General features: G+C 41.2%; 1 protein-coding gene across 1 annotated transcript; it reads left to right on the top strand.

The window, feature by feature from the left end:
* The first annotated feature begins 4,374 nt into the window (after nucleotides 1–4,374).
* On the top strand, nucleotides 4,375–4,830 carry LOC144790990 (acyl-CoA-binding protein-like). The gene has a single exon (XM_078665609.1). The coding sequence runs from the start codon at nucleotides 4,415–4,417 to the stop codon at nucleotides 4,631–4,633; it is 219 nt and encodes a 72-aa protein (XP_078521735.1). The 5' UTR covers nucleotides 4,375–4,414; the 3' UTR covers nucleotides 4,634–4,830.
* Nucleotides 4,831–12,872: the final 8,042 nt, after the last annotated feature.

Here is a 12,872-nt window from a genome sequence, read left to right as displayed (position 1 = left end):
ACCACTTGCAAGTGAGACCCAACATCAATCTCTTGCCATAAATGACAGTTTTCTATCAAGAATGCTTTTCGTCTGTTATTATAAACTGTTAGCTTTGGCTACTTTCCTCTTTCTACTGCATTCTGCTGTCATGATAACCTTTTTATCTTCCCCTACACACCTGGGACTCTTCTACTTATTATATTATAATTGTATTTATATAGCACTTACTACCCCTGACAAGGCATCAAAGAATTTTTTTAGCAAATAGCAAGCTACTCCAGAACCCAAAAATGATTAGTGGTGAATTAGTATAGGGAGATATCAAAATCTATTTGAGCGGTGGACATGTGAGTTTGTTATTTTAGATGAAAAGGATAGTGGAGGGTTAGAAGAGGGAAGGTGTTGCTACCCCTGATGAGGTGTTCAGGCACTTTTCGCCTGGTAGCACTCTACTCCGGCACCCAAACAGGATTAGAGGGGAATTGGTATAGGGAAATATGGTCTTTCTCTGCCATAGCTGTGTGGATCATGACTACTGAAAGGTTTGTCTATTGTAGCATAGGGCGAAGATGTACGTTTTTCTTTTATTTAAAAAAAACCGATATGTTCAATAAAGAGCAGTATATATAAATATCCAGTAAGAGGGTATTCAGAAGTCAATGACGGAGTGAAAATACATAGAACGGAAGAGAGAGTCATAAGGACGTCAAGTACCAGATAATTATGCTGTAAGTAACCATTGCAGGAGGCAATATGATCATTCATCACATGGTTCAAGATGGAGCCAAGTGGTAGTGAAGGTGGACATTTGTGAAGGAAGGATGTGAACAACCTAGAAGACTAACTGGGCTAGTACGTACTCAACCTAATGTTTGTCCTTGTGTAATCAAGGTGTCGTGCTGTGATTCCTGGGTGTCACCGCCGGAACCCAAGTGATTCAAATGAAGACTGGTTGCATCCCCACTGATGTGGCGTATGTCCAGCAAGGCACTGGTATAATGTACTCTGAAATGAGGTTTAATCCGTTCAATCAAAGTGTATATCTGATCAAAAACAATAACTTCACTGAAGTTAAATTTCTTTTTTTTATTTCTTCTCGATATCAGTTCATTTATGTGGGTAGTTTAAACACTGCATGTCCCAACATGCATTTCACTGGTCCCGATGCATTTCGGCCAACATGGCCTTCGTCTGGGGACAATCTGAAAATAATAATCAGAGCCACTGCTCAATATACTGGGAGAAAACCACTGGTTATGAAGAAAATATATTTTTGCTGCATTATCTTAACATGATGCTGCGGAAACAATCTCACATGCGTATGATGTAACATGCTCCGCCAACTACAAACTGTGGTAGGAAAAACATGTCTATGTCTTAAAGTGACTGAAAGAAAACTGTTTAATTGTGATATGCATGCTCCAACGACTACAAAACCAGGGTGAAAAAGTGCATCTGTGTCTTGAAGTAATTAAAAGAGCACTATTTAAACGAGTGATAATAGTTGCAAAGGAACACGTTTATGATTATTTACAAAGTGTGTGCTTGTCGTTCACCTCGTATTCGTGAAAGCCGGCGCTTGCCGTTAACATCGCATTTAAACAAGCTCCTGTAAACGAGCTTCTTGTGCACCATACGGAACTCACAATGCCACTTACTCGTGATTAGGTGAAATCGAGTTTCAAAGTTCAGGACGCGGGTGGCGCCCATCCAGCTGATGCATCCTGTGTGTTGTTCGTGAATCAATGTTAAACGTTTGAGAGGAACTAAAACAGATGACGGACTTAGTCCATGCTCTTCCCGATAGATATAGTAAAAAGATTAATATACTCCGTGATGCTATGTTATTGAGTGTTTATGTGTTTTAAAAAGTGCGTGATTTAGAGTGGTGCTTAATATTGAAAGAGGTGCATATTATTAATTAAAATGTGTGATTATTAAAACGTGTTGGGTTTGCATGGTAAAAGAAATACTAAATCTGAGAATACAAGTTCACACAAATACAAGTCTATCCACATGTGTTTAACCAATGAATTTACAAATAACTTTGGAATTCCATCCGATCATTTAACTCGTTGGGTTTTAAAGAGTTCAAGAGTTGTATCAATGAGGGAGGAGCCAAGATGGCGACCGGGATGGCTGCGTGAACGCTCGGCTCCGTGAGCCCTCTCACCCCGCACGTATATCCTGGCGATTATCCTGCGCAATAATTGCATATCTGAAGTTGGCGAAAGTTATCGTTCACTTACCGTCTGCTCCTGAGGCTTCTCCGTGCGATAGACCCTAAGATCTGTCCCCGACTGTTTGGCGGCCTTCACTGTACCGGAGCCGCGATCTCGAGTGAGGAGAGTATCCGGCCGCGACTGCAACAACAGCGGCCTATGGCTGAGGTGGGGAGCCGATCGGTGGGAACCTGAGATCCGCTAGCCAAAGGCGACAGTGCCGACCTACTCAACATAGCAGATTGCCCTGCGGGAGGTGCGCTACAGCAGGACCGGTGGGAACCATGATCCTCGGCCCCCCCTCGGTGTGATGCCAGGGCATTAACAACTTCTCCCGAGACGGACGGGTGACTCACGGGGAGCGGCAGAGACTTTGTTTAGCCCTTTGGTGACCCTCCGTTGAGATGCCTGCCTTCATTTGTGGGGTCCTCCTGTGAATCCTGTTGCGTTCTGGTGTAGGGCCCGGTCTTGCGGTGAGATGGGGAAGGAGGAGGCCGTAACGGCTGGAATGGCGGATGGCGCCCTTTTCCGCGCCCCCCCCCCACCCGGGCGGAGAAACCGTTGTACAAGAGAGTCCCGGGGGCCGGAAATGTGAGGAGGGGCCCACGTCCAGAGATGTACTGGCTGCTTTAACAACCCTGCAAATGTCCCTGGTCCGAGAGGCCCGTGAACTGGGAAGGAGGATGGCCGCCATTGTTGTTCCACCGCTCCACGTAAACTTGGTTCAATCTTGTGTAGGCGCCGATCTGCCCGCCTCTGTGCCACTGACGAATGCCTCCGCTACGTTTACGTCCGTAGAGCCGCTAATGGACTTGGTTCATGTGATTATTGTGGGTACACCGGTTGCACATGTGATTGACTCATTGGGGCCATTGTCTGCTCGGCGAGTGACGGAACGACATCGATCTGTGTTTTGGGCTGCATCCGCGGTGTTTCATCGCTTGCCGCATTGTGTGACTCTTTTTCCATGGCTGGCGAAACTATGTTCGGATTGGAGGTTGTTATCGGTGTTGCTATTGCCACGGACAGATCTCCGCCATGCATCTTCGGCGGGGTTCTGGTGGTTAACTTCCCATGGAGCAACGACACTTCCAGATCCTCCTGGAACATTTGGACCCTTAATTCTATTTTGTAGGCCGCTTGAGACCGAGACGTACGTTGGTGCTATGGATAGAAGAGGCCAGGGGTTAGACTGTTTGGGACATGGTGGGACTCATTGTTGGTTGATGGTGCTTTAAGGGACACTCAGCGGGGTTATAATTGATTGTGATGTAAGTGGTTACTTTTTTCGTAGTCCTTTTTATCATTGCTGTCAGAAGATTATTGCATGCGGTGGTGGGAAGGGGCCGGATGGCCGGTTCGATGGTCCTTCTCCAATACTTTTTCTCCTTTTTCCTTCTTCTTCTCTATATTTCGGGTTTCTTCATTAGGGCGACAGGCACGCTGCTGGGGGGGGGGGGTAGGCCGTAACCTTCTGCAGGGGTGCAGGGTGGGGGGTTGGGGGATGGGATTGTTACTTTGTCCTTTTTTTGTCTTCATGGCCCTTTGTCCTTTTCTTTTCGATGTCGTCGTCTTCTATGTTTCCTATAGTGTGTTTTGCTTTGTGGGCTAGGGCATAGCTTGCAACGAACTGTATGTGTTTTTTACAACTGTCCTGACTCCAATGCCCTACACCCGTTGCTTCGAATGCATGTGCACTGCTGGCGGGTTTTCTGCTTTTTGATTACTATTGTGGGAGCGTGTATGAATGTACGACATTGATTTTAATCTTATTTTCCTTTATTGTAAAATGAACCTTCTTGGATCCTTATTTTCACATCGTGCATTTCCTCTTATGTTATATCCTGGATGCTCATCAGACCTTGATTTCCGCGCCGCTGTATTTTTCTATAATGTGAGGTTCTATTTTCGATTTGAATAGCGGCCGGCCGGAGTAGTTGTAGGCCCATGTTTGTATTTCCTTGATGACACAATAAAGGTTCTTAAAAAAAAAAAAAGAGTTGTATCAATAGTTCTCGCGTTGCAAGAGGCAGATATGGTTGTCTCTGCCCTCATGCTTCTCAACAATTTCCAAGACACAACATTTTAATTTTTTAATCCCCCCTCACCTCACGTGCCTGGGTCTTTTTCTTTCTTCGGCAGCTGCTCAACTTCATTCGTATCTATTCACTGGAGGCTTCACAGCACCTGTCGGCAGCTAAACAGCTACCATGTCTCAGGCAGAGTTTGATAAAGCTGCTGAAGATGTGAAGCTTCTAAAAACAAAACCATCAGATGAAGATATGCTAATGGTGTATGCGTTGTACAAGCAAGCGTGTGTCGGGGATATAAATACAGATCGACCTGGCATGTTGGATTTCAAAGGCAAAGCCAAGTGGGACGCCTGGGAGAAACAAAAAGGAAAGAGCAAGGAAGATGCAATGAAATAATACATTGCACTCGTGGAACAGCTGAAAACAAAATGCGACTTTTGAGTCTGAGGCTGCAGGTTTCTGGTGAATTGTCCTTGCAGGAATTGTTTTCCTGTTCCTAGAGTTTGATACTGTAGTCGAAAAATGTAACAAATGAAGTATTCTGTTTTTGTATGACTGCTGCTTAGCAACTAAAATAAATTGCAATCTTGGAATATTTTTAAATAAACCTAATTGTGTTAAACTTCAAAAACAACATTTTAATTGCCAAATGTTGTGTTTTGCTTCAATGAAATAGTTTGCTATCGTTGACTTCAATTGTTTTGTCCTTATGTTGCTTTTGTGTTCATTCACTCGTGTCTTTAGTTTCCTTTCTGTTTGACCAACGTATACCTTCCCGCAAGGCCATTTCAATAGATAGATAATGTTGGTTGAGTCGCATGTAACGTTCACTTTCCATTAAATGTTTTGGCCTTTTATGGGGTGTAATATATTTGGTCCTGTAATGACTTTGTTGCAGTTTTTGCAGTTCCAGCATGGAACCTTTCCTTTGTATGTTCTTGAGGTTGTCTGATCTGTGGGTTGTTTGATTATTTCTCCCACGTTTTTTCTCCATGTGTATGCAAAAATTAGCTCTTGATCAAATTCATGATTGAAGTCCGGTTCAAGTTTCAATAGTGACCAATGTTTCTTGATGATCTTTTTGTACGTACTGCTCATTGTGGAAAATTGGGACACTACAGTTATGCGCTCTTGTGTAGATTTTTCTTTAAACGTCAATGACTCTTCTCTCGATACTAGTTGACAACGATTTTCTGTGTGTTTCAAAATTTCATCTGGATATGCCCTTGTTCTAAATCGCTGCAGCATCTCCCCTGTTCATTCCGTTCTTGTCATGGGATCCAAGACAATCCTTTTTACTCTCAATAGTTGTATGAAGGGTAAATGTTGTTTCAATGAGCGTTGATGGAAACTTCCATAGTGCAGGGTGTTATTTCTATTGGTTTCTTTTCTATACAGATCTGTAGCGAACCCCCTGTCTTTTTTGGTGATCCTAACATCTAGATATGTTATCGACTGTACCTGATTTATCCTGAATGGATGCAGCCAGTCTTCATTTGATTCACTTGCGTTCAGGGAGTGACACCCAGGAAGCACTGGACACCTTGATTACACCAGGACAAACATTAGGTTGAGCACGTACTAGCCCCACAAGTATTCATTCCCAGTCTGAACAGAATACGCAGAACACCAGCATAAACATGGAATACGAGGAAATTTCTAATCTAAGACTTGAGAGCGGAGGCTTTTGCTTTCGCACAAGAGGAAGTAACAAGAATATACGCACTTATACAGGAAGAAACCACTGAATTCACGTCGCATCGGACAAAGGAGCAAAACATTCGACAATTATTATTTTTGTCCAAAAAGGAAATCAATCAGAGATTACATGCAAGCACCACCATGATTAGATGCCACAGAGTACAAAGAATCCCTCAAGGATTGAGAATACCTTTAAAACCATTGTTGTGTAAAAATGTGCAAAAATTTAAAGATTGTAGGTTTGCCATACTTAATAAATACTCCTTAGACTTAATCCTTTTAATAATAGAGGAATTATCTAATATTCTGGAGGAATTGTCAAAAGGAAATATCCACTATTAAATCAGAACTTAGTGAATCCATGTCTACTGAAGATTTGACAAAAGTATTAAAGGATATCAATGAACAATTGGCGAAACACACCCATGAAGTAAATGAAAGAAAAATCCAAAAATTTCGCCATGACACCATAGACTACAAATTAGGGGAAGTATAAACATGGGCAGAAATGTATGCCAGGCGAAGACAAACCAAACCCTACACTCAAAACACAGATACCGCCTCCACTGGGAGTGACATCTCCAACCGATCGAAACAGACACCAGAACAACCAACATCAGCATCTGATTCCACTTCGCAGCTACCCTCAACAACAGGAGGGCCTTCTTTAGAATTGTCTCCGCCGACAGAGACAACCCAGGCGGGGCAAAAGAAAAGGAGAAAGAAAAGGAGAAGGAACACCCTCCGACACGAACCATCAGGGCCAAGAAAGACAAATACAAGAAAGAAACACAATAGATGATCTAGTGATAAACATTTCTGATTATCACTTTTCCGAATTGGAACTAAAAACCTTACAAAAGGGAACATCGTTTGTACCCACCAGCCATACAAACTCCTTGGAATTGGAAATTAGTTTTTTTTAACTAATTAGGAAGTTGAGTTTGACATTTCTTCGATAATATTCTCACGGATCAACAAAATAGAGAAACAGACCAATTGATGGGTTTGAAATCAAGAAGCACATATATGGCTCCTATAAGTCATAAAAGGCTGGACATGTTTGAATCGCTAGTGAAACAGGTCCTACTCAAATTGGATTTTAAACTCACATCAAAGTGAAACAACCTCACCCAAAAAGAATATGGGATTTTAAGATCCATAGCTCAAAATCCACCCGTCACTACAATGATGAACAGAAAAAAACACTTATCGGATCAACACACATACATGAAGTTACATACGAACCCTACAGATCAATTTTTTGAAGTTTTGAAAACCATAGTGTACAAAGCGTTTGAACAAGGAACTTTTAATGAGAAAGCAAAAGGATTCCTCATACCAACCAATCCAAAAAGTCCAGCCATATAAATGGTGCCAAAGATTCATAAAGATCCAATTAACCTGCCCTTTCTGCCTATAGTGTCTACCAGAGGAAGCCTGCATGAGCAAGTAGGAAAAATCTTGGACCGCTACCTACAGCGACAAAAATTATAACTTTCATAAAAGACACAACCAATTGTTTAAATAAAATCAATCAAATAACCACATCTAAGGACAGGAATATACTCATGTGCAGTATCGACGTTAAGTCTTTCTACACTTCAATTCCACACCAACTTGGGATTGATGCAATAGAACAGGCCTGTTGCACTTGATTATGATGAAGAGTTAAAAATATTTTTGATGGAGCTGTTACAATTTACGCTCATGCACAGCTACTGCAAATGGAAAAACTACTGTTTTTTACAAAAGACCGGAACTTCTTTGGGCAATGGTGCTGCCCCCTCGTATGCAAAAAAATGTATGAACCAGTTTGAGGAAGAACATATTTTGTCTACACCTGTATGGAAAAAATATACTAAAATGTTCCTGAGGTTTAAAGATGACATTTTCATCCTTTGGAATGGTCCAGCCACATAGCTTGAAAACGAACTTAATAAACTAAACGAAATAGATGGTAGAATACAGTGTACCCATGAGATTCAGGAACAGTCGATAATATATCTAGATGTTAGGATCACCAAAAAAGACATGGGGTTCGCTACAGATCTGTATAAAAAAGAAACCGATAGAAATAACACCCTGCACTATGGAAGTTTCCATCAACGCTCATTGAAACAACCCTTCACACAACTATTGAGAGTAAAAAGGTTCGTCTCGGATCCCATGATAAGGACGGAACGAACAGGGGAGATGCTGCAGCGATTAAGAACAAGGTCATATCCAGATAAAATTTTGAAACCAGCAGAAAATCGTTGTCAACTAGTATCAAGAGAAGAGTCATTGACCTTTAAAGAAAAACCTACACAAGACCGCATAACTGTAGTGTCCAAATTTTCCACAATGAGCAGTACGTACAAAAAGATCATCAAGGAACATTGGTCACTATTGAAACTTGAACCAGACTTCAATCATGTATTTGATCAAGAGCCCATTTTTGCGTACACACGGGAAAAAACGTGGGAGAAATAATCAAACAACCCACAGATCAGACAACCTCAAGAACATACAAAGGAACGGTTCCACGCTGGAACGGCAACAACTGTAACAATGTCATTACAGGACCAAATATATCACACCCCATGAAAGGCCAAAACATTACATTGAAAGTGAACGCTACATGTGACTCAACCAACATTATCTATCCATTAAAATGCCCATGCCAACCCAACACGTTTTAATAATCACACATTTTAATTAATATTATGCACCTCTTTCAATATTAAGCACCACTCTAAATCACACACTTTTTAAACCACATAACACTCCATAACATAGCATCACAGAGTATATTAAACTTTTTACTATATCTGTCGGGAAGAGCATGGACTAAGTCTGTCATCTGTTTTAGTTCCTCTCAAACGTTTAACATTGATTCGTGCATAACGCACGGGATGCATCAGCTGGATGGGCACCACCCGCATCCTGAACTTTGAAACTCGATTTCACCTAATCACGTGTAAGTGGCATTGTGAGCTCCTTACGGTGCACAAGAAGCTTGTTTAAATGCCATGTTAACGGCAAGCACACGCTTTCACGAATATGAGGTGAACAGCAAGCACACGCTTTCTAAATAATCATAAACAGGTTCCTTTGCAACTGATACCTCCGGGTCTAGCGAGCACTATATAAAACCTTTCAAATAAATAAATAACAAAACTATGATCACTCGTTTGAGTAGGGCTCTTTTAATTACTTCAAGACACAGATGCGCTTTTTCACCCTGGTTTTTATAGTCGGTGGATCATGCCTTTTCACAATTGAACAGTTCTCTTTCAGTCACTTTAAGACATAGACACGTTTTTCCTACCACAGTTTGTAGTTGGTGGAGCATGTTATATCACACGCTTGTGAGATAGTTTCTGTAACATCATGTTAAGATAATGCAGCAAGAATATATTTTCTTTATAACCATTGGTTTTCTCCCAGTATATTGAGCAGTGGCTCTGATCATTATTTTCAGATTGTCCCCAGAAGAAGGCCAAGTTGTCCGAAATGCATCCGGACCAGTGAAATGCATGTTGGGACATGTAGTGTTTAAACTACCAACATAAATGAACTGATATCGAGAAGAAATAAAAAAAGAAAGAAATTAAACTTCAGTGAAACAGTTTTTTTAAAATCTGATTTACACTTTGATTGAACGGATTAAACCTCATTTCAGAGGACATTATACCAGTGCCTTGGGGACATACCCCACATCAGTGGGGATGCAGCCAGTCTTCAAAAGCCTAGAAGAAGCAGCCAAGTCAGGACCAAAAATGTTTAAGTCTACCTATTCATGATGAGAGCGGTGATTATCGAAATCTAAAGGAACAGCAGTGTTTCTGCTTTCAATCTGTGCGTTAGTAAAATGAAAGAAAAGTATATGCAAGAGGGGATATAGTGATTCCCAAATATGGGTTGTGTTCAATCTTTGTGTAGGGTCCTTTTTTAGGTAGATTCCAAAACATTTACAACAGCAAACCAATTTCCACCACTACCCATGGCACAATCAAAACACAAATGCCCCTACCATTTTTTTCTCAACAAAAAACTACTCTTCGATGCCTTAAGGAACATACTGGAGGAAAACATCCATGCCATCACCCCCATACCCCACCTTTAAGTCTAAATCAACGACAGTCCATTGCTGCCACCCCCAAAGTCCTCTTAGCTTAGTATGAGGTGGCAGAACACTTTAGGAATGTATACTGATGTTCATGCCGTCTTTGACACTCTTCCTTATTGCTTACACAAGCCAACACTCAACAAAATTGGCACTGAAGAAGGATCACATAGACCAGCTGCATCACTTCCTATCATCACATGGGTTGGGGACAGTTAAGGCCCTGCTTGGAATCAACCTCAAAATCCAAACAGCTCCCCTTAGTTTTGAACTTTTTTCAGCAGTATTTCCCAAGTTTTTTGTGTAAACTGCCTGACTCTGACAGGTTGTCTCTAACCTGGCCATGCATTTAGGAGGTGTTTAGGCTTAGATTAAACACTACTAGGCGTTCAGCATTTGCTTTGATCTCGGGTTTGCTATTTTGGTAGGAAATGTTTACAGGTAACCAGTGAGAAAAATATAGTGATTAAAAACAACGATTCCACTAGTTATGTCTTTTGAGAACTTTAAAAATGATTGGATATACAAAATACCTAACTAATAGCGGAACTTAATTCAGTAGAGTTTTCAATATTTGATTGAGTCATTATAGACTGAAAACCCCATATTGAAACAACAAAGTACCGCAGTAAAGGGCAGAGGGTGATTTTCAGCCTCTGCTTTGTCTGTCACTGCAGGCTGCACGCCTTCTGAGTTTAAAGAGGGAGCATGGGTCCCCTTCTGTAGTCGCGCACTAGCTCATCCCTGGGCACTTTACGCTGTCAGCTCTCTTTAATGCGGTTTGGCTTGGCTCCTCAGCACAATGCTGCCTTCTCGCTTGCCTCCTGGGGCTTGCCTTCTCCCGGTGTAACTATTTATTCAATGAGGCTTGTTACCATATTCAACAATTTAAATAAGCATTGATAAGTCGAGGCATGCTGCCAGAGCAAATAGCTGTAATGAGACAACATTGCGGTACCGTCCCTGAGGGTGTGGGTTCAAATACCACACAATATTTTCAGTATAATTCTGCATTTATAATTTTGTATGAAGATATTATTTATCTTTTCCAACATTCGTATCTATTTGAGATTGTGATAGACAATTTAGTATTATTAGCATTTAGTTGATTTTCTCCTTGAACATTGTAAAGCACTCTGATACCCTCAAGGGTCATGTTCGCGGTATATAAAACGTAATGAATAAATAAATACACAATGCCTCAAAGAAGAATGAGCAACACTGTATCAAAGCCAGACATTGATGAGAATGAGGAGACTTTTAAGGGAAATCTCTGAAATGTTATTGACAATTCTGTTGCTGGTTAAGTAAAAAAGGTTATGGCAGCCAATGTGGTCAAAATGGTGAAGCATATAGGGAAAAGGTGAAGGAACCTATACCAGCCCAGCTCTAGCCTGCTGCTGGTGACAGCAGGGTGGTGTTGATCAACTCCAGATGAATATGTAGTTTCTTTTCCAACGATATTCAAGAAGGCTTCTACTGTGAAAATCAAAACACATTAAGAATTTGTGCACAGACTCGCAATCTATTCAATTTGTTTCTGGCAAATTCATAAATACGAGTAAGGGTGTTTTATCTTTTTTCTGTGTGGACTGTCAGTCATTTTCTAGACAAGTGGTCTTCAAACTTTTAAATGCCGCATCCCGGAGGGTTTAAAAAAATATATAATCATTGGGGCCCCACTCAGAGTTGTTCACAATAATCTATTAAATGTTTATCCTTTTCCTTTTCTTTTTCTTGTCTACTTTCCTCCTTCTTCTTCCTGGCTATGTCTATCCTCTCTTCCCACTCCGCTCTTTCTCCATCCTCTTAAGACTCCATCTCAATTAGGCTTCATGAATGAGTGTGGTACTCATTTAACCCCCAGATCCATTTGAATGTAACACCCGTCATCATGGGTACCACTCTATTGCCTTTGACTGCCAACTTGTGATCATATGCTCTTACCTTTGTACAGATGTATGCTCATATGCATATGTAATGTGTACACAGCATATTTGACTTGATTGTTCTGAAATTCTGAAATTTCCAATAAAAAAAACTTTTGAAATGTTTAAATATGGCTAGACTTATTTAAACATTGTAGTTAAGTTCTGTACCATTTTAAAAATGCAATCAAATACATGATTGCCAAACATACTATTCTGGTCAGGCACGCCTTAGTAATGTGTATCCACAAAGTATCCACAGTGTGATTATTTTAAATGGGGGTGGGGGTTTGAAGAATATTTGGAGTCCCTTCCCTTTTGACACCTTCTTCCAGCCGGATATAAATGACAAAAGATGTCAGTGGTGGACAAGTTCCGAGCGGCTTACTGCCGCACATTTTTCTCCCGCTGAAAACAAAGCACTGTTATCAGCATAATGTGTCTTTTTGCCAGAACCTTGCGCCTCCACTGTAAGCACTTGAGCCCCGCCCCCCGGGGGTGGGGGGGCTGCCCCCCAGTTTGAAGACTCCTGATCTTAGCTCTCTAACACTGAGCTTATATTAAGGCTAGAATGAGATGTTCATGAGACTCAACGGTCAGAAGCAGGCTAAAATCTGAGTGCTCTCATCGACTGATTCCAGCTCAGATACTCACTCCACCAGACCAAGATCAAAAACTTCCAACATAGAATGGTATAGATGGAACCAGGTCTTTTTGACAGTAAAAACTGCTGGATGTTATGGGTCCTGTGTTGAATATTTTGACAAGGCTGAATAGGCCAAAGAGGGTACAATTTTGACTGACCTAGTAGAACTGTCTAGCTGGATACAGCAAACAATCTGTCTAATAAGTAATGTATACTCTGCCATATCTCTGGAACACCATAAGAGTTTAC

The sequence above is a fragment of the Lissotriton helveticus genome, chromosome 11 (genome assembly GCF_964261635.1).
Source record: "Lissotriton helveticus chromosome 11, aLisHel1.1, whole genome shotgun sequence".
Lineage (NCBI taxonomy): Eukaryota > Metazoa > Chordata > Amphibia > Caudata > Salamandridae > Lissotriton > Lissotriton helveticus.
The sequence above is the reverse complement of the archived record's forward strand: the minus strand, read 5'-3'. Positions and strand labels throughout refer to the sequence as shown.

Coding starts and splice junctions, on each gene's coding strand:
- LOC144790990 (XM_078665609.1), top strand. CDS start 4,415: ATGTCTCAGGCAGAGTTTGATAAAGCTGCTGAAGATGTGAAGCTTCTA.